At 51.1% G+C, this 20,600-nt stretch overlaps 7 protein-coding genes across 7 annotated transcripts; 5 read left to right on the top strand and 2 right to left on the bottom strand.

Moving 5' to 3' along the window:
• Nucleotides 1-287: 287 nt before the first annotated feature.
• osm1 (putative fumarate reductase Osm1) lies at nt 288-2,202 on the top strand (the record flags this gene model as incomplete). Its single annotated transcript, XM_057184612.1, has 2 exons — nt 288-324; nt 371-2,202. The coding sequence occupies 2 exons, from the start codon at nt 288-290 to the stop codon at nt 2,200-2,202; spliced, it is 1,869 nt and encodes a 622-aa protein (XP_057046062.1).
• Nucleotides 2,203-2,682: 480 nt separating this feature from the next.
• Nucleotides 2,683-3,852, bottom strand: N7518_003684 (uncharacterized protein; the record flags this gene model as incomplete). Its single annotated transcript, XM_057184611.1, has 1 exon — nt 2,683-3,852. One exon carries the CDS (start codon nt 3,850-3,852, stop codon nt 2,683-2,685), a length of 1,170 nt encoding a protein of 389 aa, XP_057046061.1.
• A 1,408-nt stretch (nt 3,853-5,260) lies between these two features.
• On the top strand, nt 5,261-7,033 carry N7518_003683 (protein phosphatase 2A regulatory subunit CDC55; the record flags this gene model as incomplete). Its single annotated transcript, XM_057184610.1, has 6 exons — nt 5,261-5,304; nt 5,426-5,466; nt 5,545-5,642; nt 5,703-6,351; nt 6,400-6,962; nt 7,010-7,033. 6 exons carry the CDS (start codon nt 5,261-5,263, stop codon nt 7,031-7,033), a joined length of 1,419 nt encoding a protein of 472 aa, XP_057046060.1.
• Nucleotides 7,034-7,726: 693 nt separating this feature from the next.
• Nucleotides 7,727-8,149, top strand: N7518_003682 (uncharacterized protein; the record flags this gene model as incomplete). Its single annotated transcript, XM_057184609.1, has 1 exon — nt 7,727-8,149. The coding sequence occupies one exon, from the start codon at nt 7,727-7,729 to the stop codon at nt 8,147-8,149; it is 423 nt and encodes a 140-aa protein (XP_057046059.1).
• Nucleotides 8,150-8,244: 95 nt separating this feature from the next.
• N7518_003681 (transcriptional regulator SIN3) lies at nt 8,245-13,161 on the top strand (the record flags this gene model as incomplete). Its single annotated transcript, XM_057184608.1, has 4 exons — nt 8,245-8,345; nt 8,410-8,477; nt 8,550-12,457; nt 12,505-13,161. 4 exons carry the CDS (start codon nt 8,245-8,247, stop codon nt 13,159-13,161), a joined length of 4,734 nt encoding a protein of 1,577 aa, XP_057046058.1.
• A 1,357-nt stretch (nt 13,162-14,518) lies between these two features.
• coaT (acetyl-CoA hydrolase ACH1) lies at nt 14,519-16,198 on the top strand (the record flags this gene model as incomplete). The annotated part of the gene is made up of 3 exons (XM_057184607.1): nt 14,519-14,661; nt 14,715-14,955; nt 15,005-16,198. 3 exons carry the CDS (start codon nt 14,519-14,521, stop codon nt 16,196-16,198), a joined length of 1,578 nt encoding a protein of 525 aa, XP_057046057.1.
• A 537-nt stretch (nt 16,199-16,735) lies between these two features.
• N7518_003679 (uncharacterized protein) lies at nt 16,736-17,140 on the bottom strand (the record flags this gene model as incomplete). The annotated part of the gene is made up of 3 exons (XM_057184606.1): nt 16,736-16,751; nt 16,820-16,947; nt 17,006-17,140. 3 exons carry the CDS (start codon nt 17,138-17,140, stop codon nt 16,736-16,738), a joined length of 279 nt encoding a protein of 92 aa, XP_057046056.1.
• Nucleotides 17,141-20,600: the final 3,460 nt, after the last annotated feature.

Here is a 20,600-nt window from a genome sequence, read left to right as displayed (position 1 = left end):
GAAATGAAAATGACATTCTAGACTTGAATCTAATAGCCTTGGAAACACATTCATCCCTATATCGCATGTGATCCCGTCTTCCCCAGATAATACGAACAAACCAGCGGTGGCCAATTAGTCGTCCGGCGGGTACCCCATCTTTTGTCTCCCCACGTCTTCCCATGTCCTGCCTCGGCCGATAGACCGTCGGCTTCTGACCTCCCCGGTCCTTTTCTTTAAGATCCTTTCCCTCCTTTCTCTTTCTTTTCCTCCCCATATTTCCCTCTATCCTAACTATACATAAAATAATGGCTGCACCTCAAGTAATTGTGGTCGGTGGTGGCCGTAAGCTTCCTTTCCCCGCATTCTCTGCCCTAGCTGACCCTCCCAGTCTCTGGCCTCAGTGCCGCACACACCGTCTACCTCAACGGTGGCAACGTCCTCGTTTTGGACAAGCAGGCGTTCTTCGGTGGTAACTCTACCAAGGCCACTTCCGGTATCAACGGTGCTCTCACCCGCACCCAGGTCGATCTCGGCATCCAGGACAGCGTCAAGCAGTTCTACGATGATACCCTCAAGTCGGCCCGTGACAAGGCCCGTCCCGAGCTGATCAAGGTCCTGACCTACAAGTCCGCCGCCGCCGTCGAGTGGCTGCAGGATGTCTTCAACCTCGACCTCACCCTCGTCTCCCGTCTCGGAGGACACACTTTCCCCCGCACACACCGTGGTCATGACGCCAAGTTCCCCGGTATGGCCATTACCTACGCCCTGATGCAGCGATTGGAAGATCTCGCCGAGAAGGAGCCCAATCGTGTGCAGATCATCAAGAAGGCCGACGTCACCTCCGTCAACAAGTCTGGCAACAATGTCACCGGCGTTACCTACACCGTCGACGGCGAGGAGAAGGTCGCTGACGGTGTCGTCATTCTCGCTACCGGTGGTTACGCCGCTGACTTCAGTGAGACCTCCCTCCTCAAGAAGTACCGCCCCGACACCTATGGGCTGTCCTCTACCAACGGCACCCACGCTACCGGTGACGGCCAGAAGATGCTGATGGCCATTGGCGCCAACGGCATCGACATGGACAAGGTCCAGGTCCACCCTACCGGTCTCGTCGACCCCAAGGACCCCGGTGCCAAGTTCAAGTTCCTGGCTGCCGAAGCCCTCCGCGGTGAAGGTGGTCTCCTCCTCAACTGCGACGGCCAGCGGTTCTCCGACGAGCTCGGCCACCGCGACTACGTCTCCGGCAAAATGTGGGAAGAAAAGGAGAAGGGCAAGTGGCCCATCCGCCTCGTCCTCAACAGCAAAGCCTCCAAGGTCCTGGATTTCCACACCCGTCACTACACTGGCCGCGGCCTGATGAAGAAGATGACCGGCGCCGAGCTCGTTGCCGAAATCGGCTGCGGCGAAGCAGCCCTCAAGAAGACCTTCGACGAGTACAACCTCATCGCCGAAGGCAAGAAGAAGGACCCCTGGAACAAGCGCTTCTTCGCCAACATGCCATTCAAGCTCGACGACGAGTTCCACGTCTCTGTCATGGAGCCCGTCCTTCACTTCACCATGGGCGGCATCGAGATCAACGAGCACGCCCAGGTCCTCAACAGCGAGGAAAAGCCCTTCGAGGGCCTCTACGCCTGCGGTGAACTCGCCGGCGGCGTCCACGGCGCCAACCGCCTCGGCGGTTCCTCCCTCCTCGGCTGTGTCGTCTACGGCCGTGTCGCAGGCGACTCCGCCACCCAGCACCTCCTCCAGAAGCTCCTCAGCAACGGCGGCGGCGCCGCCTCCCAGCGTCTCGGCCAGCTCTCTCTCCACATCGACCCCAACACCCCAGGCAAGGTCTCTGTCGAGTGGGGCAGTGGCGCCACCGGCGGCAGCCTGCCCGCTCTCCCTGCCCCCGCTGCTGCACCTGCTGCCAGCGCCGAGGCCCCAGCCCCCAAGCCCGACCCCGCGACCTTCAAGGTCCCCGAGACGGAGTACAGCATGGATGAAGTCGCCAAGCACAACACCAAGAAGGACTTCTGGGTCGTGGTCAAGGGCGTCATCCTCGATCTCACCAATTGGGTCGACGAGCACCCCGGCGGCGCAAACGCCCTGTACAACTTCATGGGTCGCGATGCTACCGAGGAGTTCGCTATGCTGCACGACGACGAGGTTATCCCCAAGTATGCCGCTCAGACTGTGATCGGTCGTGTCAAGGGCCAGACCCCCAGCTTGGAGCTGTAGGTTCACATTAAACCCTGCTTCTCCTTTATGTCTCTTCTCCTTGATGACTGCTCTCCGATGAAATATGATCCTCCAGCGTGTGATCTCTCATACCCCCTTTCTTCTCTTTCTGTTGTTTCTTGTGCTGGCTTGACCCGCTTGCTTTTCTAGTCCTCGGGATTCAAGATTTTACTTGGTCAACTTTGGTTCTTGTGTAACATACATACATAGCTTATTTGGAATATACTCTTGGAATATATATGTTTGGTGATGTAGTTGTCCTGTAGTGGTAGCTGTGGTGAGTCCCTATGTTCAGGGCTTGGGTGTGCTCCAACAAGGACTATGTTTTACCCATCTTTGTACTATCAGCCAAATACATACTCACTTCCCAAATATTTACATATAAACGTACACGGTATATCGAAAAAACCAAAGAACCCTACTACAAAAGACATAGAACATACATCCTAACCCTCCACTCCACATCCCAAATACATAAAATCACCCCTTCATATGCATCAAAATCATCCTCAACCTCCTCACAGCAGGCCCATCCTCCGCAGGCCCCAATCCCTCCCCCTTCTCCTCAATCTCAGCCCTCGCATCCTCAAGCACAGGCTGCAAAAACCCCCAAACCTCATCATGATACCTATCCTGAACACCAATCCAATCCCCCGCACCAGGAAGATTCGTCAGAACCGCATCACGAAGGGAAGTCGAAGCCGACGTCGAAAGATTCCCCTGACTCAAAAAAACATCAATATCAGGCACAAGACTCGCACCCGTTAACCGTCCCACACCCCCTCTATTCTCCCCATCCAGCCCCATCCCCTTCCGGAAAGAATCCAGCGCCTCGCGCTCAGCCGCAGACAGCGGACCCGGCGCAGCAGCAATATCAATCTCGGTATCCGGCACCGTCGCCGGGTCCTCGAAATTCGGATCGAAGGTTGTGTCCGAGAGCAGCGAGATGACCGCTGACCCGTCTTCGGGCGATGTAAGCGATGTATATGTATTCTGGCTGTGTGGCTCGTGTGATTGCCGCTGCCAGACGGATTCGAGCTCGTGCTGGGTTGGGTCGTGGGCGCGGGCTTTTCCTTTCCAGGTTGAGGAGGGGGTTTGGAGGTCTTCGTGGGTGTTTGTATTTGTTGTTGTAGTTGTGGTTGTGGTTGTGGTTGGAGTCGTGGTTGTGCCTAGAAGGCCCATCTCTCGCTCGTATGCGTATGTGTTCTGGAACTCGTCTTCTGTCAATGCCGGTAGACCGAATCCACCCGTCGAGGTATATGTATCCGGTTCGCGGAAGGATTGCGCGGACCCGAAGCCGGAAGCAGAGCTGGAACTGGGGCCTCCATGCTGTGGTGTGGTTGTGGATAGATCCCTGCTTGTCTGTGTGCTTGGGAGAGAGGGCGGTCCGGCTTGTTTGCTGCTTGTGCTCGATGCTAGGGTCTGCGCTAGGTCGGGGCTTGGCTGGAAGGCGCTTTTTGCTAGGCCGGTTGCGGAGGTTTGGATGCGGGTTGCTAGCGAGGGGGCGCGGGGGGAGGGAGGGGGTTGGGATGTGTTTTGGGTTGAGGATGAGGATGATGGGGCTGGGGCTGGGGCTGGGGCTGAGGCTGGGGTATTGGAATTTTGGGTTTTGGAGTTGGGATTGCCCCGCATGTTCTCTGGGTTGGTCATGGCTTTGGTGTTTGGTTTGGGATTAGGGATTATGGGTTGGAGGTGTAGGATTAAGTGAGGTTGAAATTTAGATGATTCCAAGGTTGTCGGCGTGTTCGGCTCAATATGCTTGGGCCGGATATTGGAGGGAAGCATGTGATGGTGAGTGGGATTAGGATGTAGAATCCTATAGGCTGTGATAGGGAGATGGGATGTTATATAAGAGTTAATATCAGTTAATAGGGTAAATAGAGTCTTTTTAGTTGTAGGATCTTAATTAGGGCTTAGTTACTCCGTAGAACCGACAGAGGTCGGCAATCAAATATATACTTCCAGAACTACGAGTATACCAAGCTGAATTCTCATATGGATGCCCCGGACTTGAATGAATAGCTTCAATCCTATGGAGTATCGCATCTCTTCACAACATAGATAGCATATGATATATGCCAATGCTTAATTTAGCGGAGACTGCTTGGGCCTCAAGGATGACGACAGAGGCGCATAGTACAGCTTCGGGCATATAGACAATGAAATAAAGAATTGACTGCTGTAGATTCACTCAATCCAAGCAATTAGCTAGATAATATCTCACGATTTCAATTGCTATTCCACCTCCAACCCCAGGCGTAGTCGTATACGGGTTGCAAGGCCGGGGAGGGGCGCAACGGGCCATGTTGCAGTCGCCAACAGTGTTGATGTCAGCATTTTGCAGCCCGACCTGAATTCTGGTGAAGATAGAATATTCAATCTTCGAATCAAGTTTATATTTTTTCATCTCTGGCGAAACCACAATCTGTTGATATTGACGGGCCAAGAACCGTCAGCTGGTATCTCGTAACGAACGCTCCCCACCACCGCCTCGACTCAGGCAACTTCACCTGACAACTTCTTTTGTCTTTCCTTCATCGCCTCCAGATCAGGTACGCAACCCCCATCCCCACTACTGATGGAGCGTTTGATATATTTTTTACGGAGTTCCGTTCTAACTCAAGACCGCTCAATAGAAACTTTTCTCTTATCCCTTCTCAAGCGCTGCGGGTCCACTCATAACACATTCATTGTGTTCTATCATCCAGCGACGTTGCCCATTTCATTCGGCAACAGCTCTTCTTCAGCTCGTCTTTCCAACTTGGATCGTTGCTGTTCCCCCCCCTCTGCCCCTCTTTTCGCCTTACCGCTATCCGCCCTCCAAACCCCTCGCACACCATCTCCGGTGACCGACTGTTCTCTCCATCTCCGTATCCAATCGTTCTTTCCCACCCGACCGGATTCTTTCGTGTCGGCTATCGCGTCTACATCGCTTCAATCCGAGAGTTTCTTTGCATCGACAATAGAGCTTTCCGAGGCATTTGCCAACCCGCATTTCCCGTCTCTCCTATCTTGGTCCTTACCCTTGTCGCGTTCAAGGGCTAGCTAGAACGTGAAAATGGTAGACAGAGATCCAGGCACACCTACCTGGAAGTTCACACAGTAAGTTTGCCCGGCTCACTCCTGTCAACGGTTCTGGTCCTATGGTTTCCATTTTTCTTCCCTTTGTCCAGCGCCATCGACCAATCACAGAGTCATTGAATGATAGCTAACTTGATATTAGATGCTTCGGCGATAAAGGTGATGTAGAAGATATTACAGAAGGTATTTGGCCTCCCTCGCACTTCTCGGCCGAACCTGGTCATTTTCTACAGAATGCATCGACTGACTTGCGCTATGCAGCCGACATCATCTCAACCGTCGAATTTGACCACACTGGTAATTACCTGGCCACTGGTGACAAGGGAGGAAGGGTGGTGTTATTTGAGCGAAATGAGACGGTAGCCACCCCTCTGTCATCAAGGTTTTCTTGTTTTGCGGCTAACCACTAAACAATACAGAAAAAAACCTGCGAGTATAAGTTTCACACAGAGTTCCAGTCACACGAGCCAGAGTTCGATTATCTCAAGTCGCTAGAGATCGAAGAGAAGATCAACAAGATAAAATGGTGCCGACGACAGAATGCATCCCATTTCCTCCTTTCCACGAACGACAAGACAATAAAGCTTTGGAAGGTCTTCGACAAGTCGCTGAAAGTGGTCGCCGAGAACAACTTATCGAGTGAACTCACCCCCGCGAATCCTGTCGGTGGTGGGGGTATGGCTCGCGCACCCCGCATATCCTTCAAGGACCCCTCTGCGCTCAAGCTGCCTCGTCTGACACACCATGACACGGTTGTCGCCGCCGTTCCGCGGAGAACATACGCCAACGCTCACGCGTATCATATAAATAGCATCTCCGTTAACAGCGATGGTGAAACCTTTATCAGCAGTGACGACCTGCGGGTGAACCTATGGAATCTCAACATCCAAGATCAGAGCTTCAACATCGTGGATATCAAGCCAGCGAATATGGAGGAACTCACAGAGGTCATCACTGCGGCCGAGTTCCACCCGGTTAGCTGTAACTGGTTCATGTATGCCAGCTCCAAGGGCACAATCAAGCTTGCGGATATGCGACAAAGGGCGTTGTGTGACGAACACGCCAAGCGTATGTACAGCTGGAATAGTGACAATGACATTTACTGACTGTTTGCAGAGTTCGAACAAGAAGAAGATGCCTCGTCCCGTTCCTTCTTCTCCGAGATTATCTCCTCCATCTCCGATGTGCGATTCTCCAACGACGGGCGGTACATTGTGTCGAGGGACTACTTGACAGTGAAGATTTGGGATGTCAACATGGAACGCCAGCCAATCAAGACCATCCCAATCCACGAGCACCTGCGCCCTCGCCTCTGCGATACGTACGAGAACGATAGCATCTTCGACAAGTTCGAGGTGGTCTTCTCTGGCGACGCGGAGAACGTTATGACCGGCAGTTACAACAACAACTTCATGATTTACCCCACAGAAGAACAAAAGGATACGGAGATTGTGCTCCAGGCAGACAAATCGGCATTCAAGGCAAAGAAGGTTGGTGTACCGACGCCGATGAGCAAGGGTAACGGAAAGAAGGCCGGTTCGCGATCTGGCAGCCCTGCCGGCCCTGGCAGTCGCATGAAGAAGGAGACCGATGCCGACCAGATCGACTTCAACAAGAAGATCTTGCACATGAGCTGGCATCCCTTCGAAGACAGCATTGCAATTGCGGCGACAAACAATGTGAGTATTACCTCTGCCTAAACCTAACAATGCTAATTGCGATACAGCTCTTTGTCTTCTCCGCTCTTTAATCGGACCAAGTCCGTACCGTCACGAGGCCATTATCATTTTCCATGGACAGGCGCATCTGGGTTGGATCGGGTGGCTGGAGGGCCTTGGTGAACAGGCAAGATATGAAGAATGAAAACCAGAAAATAATGACAGCAAGCCACAGGTTCCATAATCACAGGAGTATCCTCCCTCCCCTCCCCTATCTCTGTTCTTATTGTGGAACTCATCTGTCTGAGTCTTGGAGACCTAGTCTTTCTTACCTATGTCCCCTTTTACTCGTTTCCTGCTATTGCTGTGGGGTTGCCAAAGGCGTTGTATGGTGGCCAACTCATGATAGAGAATGTCATGCCTGTTTGAGGCCATTTCCATAGTTAGTACAGACTATAGATATGGTAGCTAACTAGTATTGAGATGTTAAGTCTTTCCCTATTTCCAAGTATATGGTTTAGATGTTTTGCTTGGTCGCCTGAATAGATAAAGTACTGAAAGAAGGCCACGCATTGTTAGCCAGCCCTTATCCTCCGCCCCTTTCCGAGGCTTAACAAGCGAGAGGTACCCCAGCCTTCAGAGCGAGCCTCATTATGCAGCTTGCTACAATAGAATATACAATGGACAATAACAGTTCTATTCAAGTCATTGATCTATTCATGACTCATGCTATTCACATTTGTTCACCTGCCCACTCAATGCCAGCCATTGTTTTTCTGCCGGCAATGGCGGGCGATGACGAAGGCGGACTGAAATTGACCTATCGCACAATACCACGCGTGACCAATGTACCGCCTCCCATTGACGGAAATCCCGCCAATGGATACAATAGATACAATAGATACCGTAATGAATTGAATTCTGAATACCCCTCGGATAATCAAATCTCCGATAAGCACCTACTAAGCCAGAAGAGGCTAGCCCCGGAGAGGAAAGCCTCCACAGGAGCCCGCGATCGGTCGCGCGCAATTCCATCACCCCAGTGTGTGTCTCCTTCTTGTCTATCCTACTTCTCTGCCGGTTTTTTCTTGCTGCGTGGAGTCGGTTTCTGTCTTCTAATCTGCAAGACTCCGGGTCATGCTGTGACCCTACTGCAACCTGAGCGTTGCCAGTCGATTCCTACCGACGAGACCACGAGCTCCAGCTGATTAGCAGACCCTGTTACTTTTTCTCCCCTCTCGACCCTTCTTATCCGCCAAACCTACCTTTCTACTTCTCTCACACCGGAGTTCGTGCATACATCATGAATTCTGGAAACGATAACTGGCACTCCTCCGGTGGGCCGCCGTCGCATCCTGGCATGGATCAGATGAACCAGCAGCCGCGGCCCCTGGGGTCATTCAGGTACGAGCACTTCTATAGGTGGCTTGAGATCAAAGACTAATCCGATATTCTTGCACTTCAACAGTCAAAATCCCTCTCAGCAGGGCCAGGCCTCGCAGCCCTCGGGCCCAGTGCTCCCCCTCCAGGTGGTGAGTGCCTCTGAACTATGATTTCTACGGAAAACCAATGATAAAAACGTTTTAACTAACAATCATTCGATTACAGGACCCTACCACCCTAGTCAGTCGGGTGGCCATTCTCTTCCTGGACTGGCAGAATTAAGCCAGACCCACGGAAATCCGCACCAACCTTCCGCGTACGGCCAGCACCAAGCAGGTCCGTCGCATAACAGCGGCCATTCACTTCCCGGAATTGGTCAAGCCATGCAACACGCTTCTCCCCAGCTCAATCGCGAGCGGGAGCGGGACTCCAGGGAGCGCGAGATCATGGAGCGTCAGCGCCACGAAGAAATGGCTCATCGTGAGCGCGAGCGCGACCACCGTGAACAAATTGAACGGCAACTAGATCGCCGCGACCAAAACCACCACCCTGTCCAGAGCCACACTGGCTCGATTCCCCTCCATCAACCCGTGGCCAATAAAGTCCCCAACTCCATTCACGGCCCGGGCGGACTTCTCTCGACTCTTGGCGGAAACCCGCAGAACAGCCACCAGGGCGGACCTCAGTCTGCTGCTGGCTTGTTCGGTCCTCAAATGCAACACGGCGATGGCACACCTCGCTCGTACATGCAACACCCCGGTCCACCAGGACAGCCTATGATAACGTACAACAACGCCGGTCAGCAAATTCCAGGAAATGTTGCAGCTCTTGCTCAGGGCCAGCAACCGATTCTCAACGATGCTCTCAGCTACCTCGACCAGGTCAAGGTGCGCTTCGTTGACCAGCCAGATGTCTACAACCGTTTCTTGGATATCATGAAGGATTTCAAGAGCCAGGCTATCGATACGCCTGGTGTGATTCAACGTGTTTCGACACTATTCAATGGTCATCCTGCTCTTATTCAAGGATTTAATACCTTTTTGCCCCCCGGCTACCGTATTGAGTGCGGTACCGAAGACAACCCTGATGCGATTCGGGTCACAACCCCGTCTGGCACAAACACACTCAGCATGCCACGCGCAGGACGTCCCTTTGAGACGATTACCAATGCACCTCCCTCCGGCGATCCGCATGGCCGGTCCGATTTCTATCGTGACCAAACTCGACCTGGCTGGCAAGGCCAGCAACAGGATCAGCAGGGCCCCACATCTGGTTCCTACTCTCCTGGCTCCAGAATGATGGGCGGCATGTACCAACAGGATGGACCGGGCCCCGCTCAGGAGCACCACTATGGCTACCCTACCCAACAGGAGCAGCAAGCTGCATCCGCCATGACCCATCAGCAAGACCACCGTGGAGTGGCACAGCTGCAAGGCGCTGCCTCCGCAGCGTCTGCTGGACTTGGTAGGTCGTCTCTCATGGGTTCTGGACAGAACTCTCTCACCCAGCCGATGAACAACCTGGCTGGCGTCGGGACTGGTATGCTCCAGGGTGCTCAGGATCTGAACAAGCGTGGTCCCGTGGAGTTCAACCACGCCATCAGCTACGTGAACAAGATCAAGAACCGCTTTTCAAGTGCGCCGGAGATCTACAAGCAGTTCCTCGAGATACTCCAGACTTACCAGCGGGAGTCAAAACCCATCCAGGATGTCTATGGACAGGTTACTCAGCTGTTCAACACTGCTCCGGATCTCTTGGAGGACTTCAAACAGTTCTTGCCGGAATCTGCCGCGCATGCCAAACAAGTAGCTGCGCAGCGCCAAGCCGAAGAGCAGGCTCCTCTTAGCAACCTCCGCGGCGAACCTGCAGGTTTCACCTCCCAGACTCCTAACCGTGACGTCAAGATGCCTCCTCTGGGCCAGTTCAATGTAAAGGACCCCAAGGAAAGCAAGAAGCGTCGTGGTGGCCCAGGTGGTGTTGGCTCTATCTCGGGGCCTGCCGGTGCTGAAGCTGCTCGCTTGTCTGAGGCCAACCGAGGTCAGAATTCGCAGTTCGGCAACGCCAGCAAGAGACCAAAGTATCACCATGGAAAGCCCTCTGTCGACATGGCAAATGTCTCTCCTACTTTGATTCCTGCTCTCCCGGAGCCTCTTCCTCCTTCGGTCTCCATGACTCCTAGCCAGGAAGAAATCGCGTTCTTTGACCGCGTGAAGAAGTTCATCGCCAACAAGCAAGTGTTCAGCGACTTCCTCAAGCTTTGCAACCTGTACACCACGGATCTCCTCGATCGTCACATCCTGGTCAAGAGAGCCGAGGGATACATCGGGTCCAATGCTGAGCTCATGAACTGGTTCAGACGTTTCATGAGTGCCGAAGAGGCTGAGGATAAAATCATCGACCCCAAGGCGAACCCGGAAACAGGTATCGTCAACCTGGCTCACTGCCGGTCTCTGGGACCGAGTTACCGACTTCTTCCTAAGCGTGAACGCCAAAAGCCCTGCAGTGGACGTGATCCACTTTGCAACGGTGTTCTGAATGACGACTGGGCCTCACATCCCACCTGGGCTTCGGAAGATTCTGGCTTTGTTGCGCACCGCAAGAACCAGTATGAAGATGCTTTGCATCGCATTGAGGAAGATCGCCACGACTACGATCACCACATCGAGGCTTGTACCCGCACCATCCAGCTGATTGAGCCGATTTGCCAGCAATTCCTTTACATGAATGATGCGGAACGCATGTCCTTCAAATTGCCACAAGGTCTCGGTGGCCAAAGCGAGGCAATTTACCAGCGTGTCATCAAGAAGATTTACGACCGTCAACGCGGCGAGAAAGTCATCCGAGACATGTTCCTTCGTCCATGCCACGTCCTTCCTATTGTTCTTTACCGCTTGAAGCAGAAGCTCGAGGAATGGAAGGCATGCCAGCGCGAGTGGGACAAGGTCTGGCGCGAACAGATGCAGCGAGCATACTGGCGCAGTCTTGACCACCAAGCCATCGCCACCAAGCAAACCGACAAGAAGCTCTTTGTCGCCAAGAACATCCAGCAAGACATACAGACTAAGTTTGAGGATGGACAGGCTAGTCGCAAGAGTGGCCGGATCCCACCCAAGTTCCAGGCTGAGTACAAGTTCAGTGATACTCAGGTCCTTCTGGATTCTGTCTACTTGCTTTTCTTGTACTTTGACCGCAACACCAATGGCTTCGGTGCTGATCCTCAGCGGCTCATGAACTTTATTCGGGATTTCATTCCTACTTTCTTCGGCCTTGACCGTTACACTTTCAACTTGTACATGGACGAAGTCTACCACGCCATCAATGAGGAGGATGACACTTATGCCAATGATGATGCGTCCAATGGGAGCCGCAAGGGGGTGGACCTGCAGAAGCTGGATCTTCTGCGCGATGCCCTTGAACGCGGACGCCAGACCGAGAAGCCTAAAGATAATGGTGTGAACAACCATGACGAACCTGCTGCCCAGGTTTCTTCCACCGTCTCCGATTCCGAGGATTCCTTTGACGTGGCTGAACTGCGGTGGATGGAGCATCCCGGAAAGGGCAACTTCAACCTTGAGCATGAATACACACTGAACGAGAAGTACAAGAAGAAGGAGCATCAGATGTACTGCAACCTGAACATCTTCTGCTTTTTGCGTACTTTTGAGATCCTTTACTCGCGTCTCCTGCGCATCAAGGAGCAGGAGGACACGGCCCGCGAACAAGTCCGACGCGGTGTTCTGCCCAAGGCTGCCCATGACTTGTGCTTGATCGACCGATACCCTGGTGATTTCTTCTATGATGTCGATCCCAAAGCCAACCTCTACAAGCAGATCGTGCGCATGTGCGAGGAGGTTATTAAGGGCGATATCGACCAGGTTCACCTTGAAGAGACCCTAAGACGCTTCTACATCCAGAGCGGATACCTGCTCTACAACCTAGAACGTATCTTCTCCTCTATTTCCAAGTTTGTGGCGTCTATCTTCACCGGCGACTCTCGCGATCGCAGCTCCGATATTGTCAATCTTTTCTTCAAGGAACGGGAGAAGGAGGAGACTACCCACCACCAGGAGATCCAATACCGCAAACAAGTGGAGCGACTGGTCAAGGATGGAGATATCTATCGCATTACTTTCGTGAGTTCTAATTTCAAAAATGCCCTGACACAACTAACCAACCCCAGTACCCCGCCGACCGCCGTGTCACCGTCCAAGTGATGACCAGCGAAGACGCAACCCTTGACAACGAGGAGCTCACTCCAGAAGAGCGCTGGTCCTACTACGTGACCGCCTACTCGATGCGCGACCCCACCGAAGGCGTGCAGTTCTCGAAGATGCGTATGCCCCTGTTGAAGCGCAACCTTCCTCCGAAGCTCGAGGAAGATGAGGAGTACGAGCGGTACTACCGCAGCCTGCAGCACCACGACGGCTTGACCATCCGCATCTGTGCCAACAACTACACGATGCTGTACCAGCCGCCCACCTACGACTGGTTCTGGCGCTCCAACGCGCCCATCCCGGAGAAGGATGCCGACGCTGAGGCCATCAAGGCCCAGGCCGACGAACTCGCCAAGGAGAAGGCCGCGCTTCACGAAAAGCGCCATGACCGCTTCGTGGAGAAGTTTGTCAACAACCCGGCCTGGGCCCGCGGCCTCAGCAAGGACCAGGTAGACGAGAGCAACCAGCGGTTCCGCTCTTGGGTCGACGGGACCCTCTCTGGTAGTCCCGCGGCCCGTGAGGGATCTGCGTCTGGGTCTGGCGCCGGCTCCGCGGCCCCCGCTAATGCGGAGGAGAAGGAGGCGGATGTTGAGATGACGGATGCCGAGCCTACAGAGGCGTAGGCGGTGTTGCGTTGGTAACTTTTACGACGGGTCAGTCCCCCCGCTTGGCGGGGGGACTGACATGCATTATTGTTGATTGTGGGAGGGGAGGACGGCGTACACGATGAGGAAATTGCGACGAATGTTTTTTTTTCCTTTTTTCACGGGTTTCCGTAGTTTGTATTTGTATCTCTATTTTCTCTTCAAGTATCTCTTACTTTATTCTCACAAATGAAATAATGGCCATGGAGAGATTGGCTTTATTCTGATATGTATTAATGAGGATTCATAATCAACTATTTTATAACTCGGTTTCACCAATAAAGGGTAATCCAACAGATGCCGATATAAGAACCGTCGGCGACGTAATTAGGCATCAAACAATAAAGGGAAAGTCTTTCCCCTTAATCAATTCTATATTGTAATAGTTAGTTAACCGTGTGGTGGTTAATAACGTCGAACTATTCCGCATTAGGCTAACAGCTAGCCGAGCTTATAGTTACGGAGTCCCCGTACTCCGAGCCGTAGCCTCAAACAACGCCAAAGCTCGAACAAAATAAGAATCAAGTCATACGATATCGCACATTCCCCAATGTGAGCCATGCCCTAATGCGGGATTCCGTCGAACTTCCGGGGGTATGAAAAAAGGGCCATCCCTCCAGATCATCGGCTTCTGTTACTAAATCGGAATAATCGGCATCACTAGCGGCTATATATGCCGAATGGTGTGAAATGCATTAGCCATTACGGAGGTTATGCAATCTGAAATCTCCGTGTGGCCGAGCCCGCATAACCGATTCTGTCCCGAGGGTCGATCGGGGGAAGTTCGGGGTAACTACTCCGTGGTATGTTTTTTCATGTTGTGTATGCATGTGTGTGTGTTTATTGTGAATATGTTGAAAGGATAGTATGTACGTAGTCGAAAAGAGCTCTCTCTTCAATTACAGATCTCCATACTCCATATGCAGGGGAACAGCAGAGAAGCCGCTTAGTAAAAGCCGAACGATGACCGGCCGAACCAAAGCCGAATTAGGGACGTGACGTCACTCTGATTTAGTCGAAAGCGAAGAATTGCAAATTAAATGATTCAAAAGGCAAATTTAATAGAAGAAGAAGGATATATAACGATTGGATGCCATTGCTTAAATGCAAATAAGCTATACAGTATTCAATGTCCAGTATCCTATATCCAATATCCCGAGTCCATACATATAGCCAGTCCAAGACTAAATTTTAAAACATCCATTCTCCCGGAGCTATCGGCCTTGCATTCCTGTGTGGAGACCTCTGCCCGTGGGGTTAACGAAATTACTTATACACCGAGATCCCCTTTCTTCCTCTTCCTTCCAACATTTTTGACACTCTCCCCTCCTACATCATGTCTGCTTCGGCCTTATTGAAGAGCCGTGTACGGCGCCCATCGTATCTGAAGAAGCTCGCCAAAGCCGAGGATCTGATTCACCACTTCCCCAATGGCACGTACATTGGTTGGTCCGGATTCACCGGTGTCGGTTATCCCAAGTATGTACCGCGACTATACTATAGTAAGCGAGGGCAACGCTAACCCGATCCAGGATGGTCCCCAATGCGCTGGCCGATCACGTCCAGACGAACAGCCTCGAGGGAAAGCTGAAGTACAACCTGTTTGTCGGTGCCTCCGCCGGCGCAGACACCGAGAGCCGTTGGGCCCACTTGAACATGATTGAGCGCCGCAGCCCTCACCAGGTTGGAAAGGAAATCGCCAAGGGAATCAACACCGGCCACATCAAGTTCTTTGATAAGCATCTGAGCATGTTCCCTTCGGATTTGGTTTATGTGAGTTTGCGTTACCGGAGAAAAATATTCACCGCTAACAATTTCCCAGGGTTGGTACACTTTGAACAAGCCCAAGCCCACTATCGACGTGGCTATCATTGAGGCTACTGCCATCACCGAGGACGGTGGCATCATCCCCGGTGCTTCCGTCGGTGCTTCTCCCGAGCTGATCCAGATGGCCGAGAAGGTCATCATCGAGGTCAACACCGCCATGCCCTCCTTCGAGGGTCTGCACGATATCACCGGCACCGACCTCCCCCCCTTCCGCAAGCCCTACCTCGTCACCCGTCCCGACGACCGCATCGGAACAACTTACATCCCCGTCGACCCGGAGAAGGTTGTGGCCATCGTCGAGTCCGACTACGCCGATAAGACCACGCACAACTCCCCCGAAGACGAAGGCTCGCAAGCCATCGCCTCGAACCTGATCGAGTTCCTCCAGCATGAGGTCAAGCACGGCCGTCTCCCAACCAACCTGCTCCCCATCCAGTCCGGCATCGGCAACATCGCCAACGCCGTCGTAGGCGGTCTCAGCAAGGGCGGCGCCGACTTCAAGAACCTAACCGTGTGGACCGAAGTCCTGCAAGATGCCTTCCTCGACCTCTTCGACAGCGGCAACCTCGACTTTGCCACCGCGACCTCCATCCGCCTGTCCCCCGACGGCTTCAAGCGCTTCTACGCCAACTGGGACCGCTACGCGCCCAAGATCCTCCTGCGCTCGCAGCAAGTCTCCAACTCCCCCGAGATCATCCGTCGTCTCGGCTGCATCGGCATGAACACGCCCGTCGAAGTCGACATCTACGCGCACGCCAACAGCACCTGCGTCATGGGCTCGCGCATGCTGAACGGCCTCGGCGGCTCCGCCGATTTCCTGCGCAACTCCAAGTACAGTATCATGCACACCCCGTCCGCGCGTCCCACCAAGACCGATCCCACCGGTGTCAGCTGTATCGTTCCGTTCGCCACGCACATCGACCAGACCGAGCACGATCTTGATGTTATTGTGACCGAGCAGGGTCTTGCTGATGTTCGTGGTTTGTCTCCTCGTGAGCGTGCCCGTGTTATCATCAAGCACTGCTCGCACCCTGACTACACTCCTATTCTGACGGATTACCTTGACCGTGCGGAGTTCGAGTGTCTGCGTAAGGGTATGGGTCATGAGCCTCATATGCTCTTCCAGGCTTTCAACATGCACAAGAATCTGCAGGAGAAGGGTACCATGAAGATTGACTCTTGGGAGTAGATTGGTTGTGTTGATACCTCATTTCTAAAATTGAGACGCTAGGAGGGCGTTTGGTATATCTATTAGCGGTTATGTATATATATAGTACTTGGAATATTACGTTTTCCTGTGATCATGGATGTAGACCGTTATGCAGGTATTTCTAGAGTATTGACTATTGATATAGACTGTATCAATGTTCATTCATTGCATTTCTGCTTACTCGCATACATAGACTAGAAGGAACCATTATGTCAAATAAGCTTATTGCATGTCATTGTCTATAGGATAGATTAAATGTATCCAAACAAGATATGTATAAAAGCATCAACATATCCATCAAAAATGAATTAAAGAAACCAGCTCTTCCACCAGAACTCCTATATCAAGAAAGATATAGTATAATACCAAACAATGCTCAAACAAACAGAATCAAAAAATCCAACTCCAAAAGCAAACATCAATCATCTCAATCTTATCCCAATCCCCTTTTAGTCTATGTCAGAAAAGACAAAGTCTAGAATCGAATCGAACCGAACCCAATAAAGCGAGTTCATATCAAAGTCCAGTGATCCTATCAATAAAGTCAGCACTAATCCCAAACCAAACCCAAATGTAGGTAGACAAGATATTAAAACATACCGACTCCAAATAGACCCCAGAATCCCAGGCTGCTCAGTCTCAGACTTGCGACGAGCCCAGCCGTGGTCGACGTTGTAGTGCTTCACGTCTTGTAGACCGGCGAAGAGACCTCGTCCACCAGTAGCACGCTTTAGGATTGTTAGTAACTAATAGATTTGAATGTGGTGGTAGTGGTGGTGTACATACTCGATGCTCTTGGCCATTGCGGACCCAGTAGTCTGCGCCGTAGTCATTCTGCAGACGGGCGTGCTCGCTCTCAGCGGCTTTGGCTTTGGCGGCGGCTGTCTTGGCCTTGGTCTTGGTTTGGTCTGTTGGTTGCATGGTTGCTGTTGTAGATGTAGATGTAGGTGAATGTAGATAGATGTATAGAAGTCAAGTATCAAGTATCAGTGAGTAACCGAAGTAGGTATTGTATGAATGGAATGTCTTGTGTGATGAAGAACAATAAACTCGTGTAACATCCAGCCTTATATACATCCTGCCACCTCCCATCCCATATCATCATGCAAAGCCACAGCAAGTGGCCTGACAGGATCAAACCGTCACGGTTCCGAGAGGCTGGATGGCGGGACTGGCCGTTCGCCGTTCCTGGGGCATGTTTTGTATAGCGTGACCTTTCCCTGGGAGTGGGTTTATCCGGGATAACCCTGGCTGTGGTTGGTTGGGAGTCGTGACGTCGGATGTGGTGCGATGTATTAGGCGGGTTTCTCCGTTCCTGTTTCTGGGGTTAAAATTAGGATTTGTGGAGAGTGAACTGCCGATTATTATTCGAGGTCGGATGATTGGAAGATACTGGTGATGGTAGTGGTGGTGGTGATGATGGTGGTGGTGAGGTGGTACGGTGTGTGGCATGATCGGGTGGCACGGTGATGGTCAGATTCGGCAGGGACGAGGGAAGTTCTGTCTTTTCTATCTTTGCTTTGATTTAACGAGGCTCAGATATCTTGCATCTTGCATTGTGTTACTTTTCATTTTGTGTGACAGTCTTATCTCTTTATTTTGGATGTACATCCAGGTTCACTTCGAGACCTACCGAGTACACCAGATACATATTTAGAGCACTCACTCTACTCCGTACATTCCTAGCATATGACAATGCTATGCAACACAATGTTCTATATTCTTTGCTATCGCCCTTGATTCCTCTGTGCATCCATGCATCCTACGCCTTCGGGCTTCTCTCCGACCGAGACAACCTCCACGCTACGAATCAATATGTAGCACATCGCCCAGACACACCACTGCCCACAAGTACAATGGTTGAGAACATCTTAGCAGGTTAACCCATGAAGACGTCAGTTTATTATATTCTGTCCAAACTCATCTCGCAAATCTAACCACTTTCTAATGTGTCATTCTTCTATCGCCCCTTGTATCTCGACGTCTATATCATTCCATGCAAATTGTCCAATAACAAAATCGACGTACATCTCAAAGATGAGGTAGGTCATAGGCAATCTAGACGCAAGCGACACTTATCTGAGAATCAGAATGTAGAACGAGAAACACGATTATTATCCTCCCCCTCCTCCTTAGCTTCTCGTACGAGAGACAGCGGACAAAAGTGACTGGAAGGCCCGAAAGAGCCTGGAGTTTGAGTCAAATACATTCAGGTTGCCTATGGTTTATTCTGGCAAGGGTATTGGACCCTGATCATGGTGTCATTTCTTGATTGTGATATATATATCTTGCGAGGCAGTACGTTACAATTACTTCAAAGTGCAAGCAAATATATTTTGACTCGGGAGATCAATCCGTTGAAAATAGAAACCAGATAATGAAATGATGTAGAAATTAAAATAAAGCGACACATTCCACAAACGCCATCCATGTGGCCTGTATAGAACTCTCCAGAACACATCCGGAATGCCAGCGTAAAATAAATAGCCCTAATCCGACACGTCCAAAAAGAAACAAGTCATATGCAGGGAAAACCAAAAAGCAGAAACTTCCCCGGAACATAAATCCACACCGTTACTCTAGACCTTGGAACGTTCTATATGAAACAGAAACAGAAAACCAATAACAAGGCTGAACGGAGTCGAGAACCGCCACCACAGTCTCTGCACGAATCGCAGTCCTCGGCCGCACGCCGACCCCTGGAAGCCCCCCTGAATAACCTCAACCAGGGTATTGCCAAGCCTTGACCTAATGTAAATTGCCCACGCCTAGATCCGCTATTATCTTGGCCTTCATTTATCATTGGAATTGTCAAGTGGCCAAGATTCTGGCGGTCTGGATCGTTGAGTTGGCTTTGTTGTTTCCTTGTGTTGTTTTGTGTATGTATGGACTAAACGTGGCAGAGGCGATACGATACACGATTAACAATTATATCTGTACCCAACTCGTTAACCTTGGTCAATAACATAAATTTACAACATAGATATCTAGACCAGACTATTTAGTGAGTGCAATTAAGTCAGTCACGCTATGTATCTATAGAACAATACGGTAAACTCCGACACCCTTTGTCCCCATCCGTGTGATCTACCCCGAGTCGTGATCGCCAGTCGAGGAGATCGAGGATCCAACATCGTCCTCATTGTGGTCAACACTCAGTACATGAATGGTAGGATTGTCGCTATACAACATATAGTTACAACATGCTTACTGCTTGATTGTACGCGTATATCCTAAGATATCGGTTGCCTCGGATCAGGCTACAGTGTTATTTCTTGATTCCACGATCCCACTAGACAAGGGCTATGCTCTGAATAGAAGGTGGCCCGTCGACCGGTCCTTCCTATTCGGCGCGACTAATTAATAGAGCAATTCAAGCTTCCTGCCCCGTTTATCATCTGTTTTTGACTTTGGTTAGGCCGGGTGATCGGCCTGTTCATGAGTGTGTATATCGTTGGAGATCGACAGGGGGGATAGCGCAAATACAGCGCATGTGTTTTCTAAGAGGATGAGGATGAGTAGTTGTATTAGTATAGGTATAGAGAGTATAAGACATTCGAGAATCTTCGTCGACTCCGTGTAATCCGAGACAACGGAGTCCGAATTAGGAAAAAGCAATAATATACACTGTATCTGGCAGGTAATCGTAAGATTAATAATACCGGTACGAGTGGTTTTGGTGGTAAAGATCGGCAGGGCGGAAATTAGATGTAGTATCACAGCCAATCAGGAACCAGCATTGACCCCAATTTAGCTGCCACCTTTCCATTCTGGGACTGGCCGGGGACGCTATGACAGTTTGCCCCACATGGCGCGGGAAGAGACTTTTCTGTTTTCTTTGGGTTTGGGGTTTTAATCTGCCAATTGAGAATTCCAGATGCCCTAATTCTTGGATCAAGATAAAGCCACAGGGTACAATGCCTTGCATGATCGGGCAGATATATGAAACCTCCGAGGTATAATGTGGCCGAGGGAAGTTGGACCCTAACAGCGGTAAGGAGAAGACTATTCTGGGTGTGAGACACTATTTTCGACGCTGGGGCCGAAGGCTTAGATGAAAAGGGGGAGGGCGATGTATGATCCGTGCTGGATAATAATAGTAATACGAATACGGGACGTAGAATATAGAATAGTTATAGACATAGAATAGACATAGAATAGACATAGACATAAACATAGACACTGGATATGTTGTAACTGACCGTTGGGCGAGAATATAATTCCGATCTGACTGTTTATAGTACCTGCATATGTAACTACGTAACTATATGCTCCGTACCAATACCTAAATAAACCAATCACCTCAATCTAATCACATCTAGACTCGGCCAGGGGTAATTTGAGGAAATTAAATTGCCAATTCACGATCGGTGGAGCTGTA

The sequence above is a fragment of the Penicillium psychrosexuale genome, assembly GCF_028828465.1.
Source record: "Penicillium psychrosexuale strain IBT 29551 chromosome Unknown utg000002l, whole genome shotgun sequence".
NCBI lineage: Eukaryota > Fungi > Ascomycota > Eurotiomycetes > Eurotiales > Aspergillaceae > Penicillium > Penicillium psychrosexuale.
This window is presented reverse-complemented; position numbering and strand designations above follow the sequence as displayed.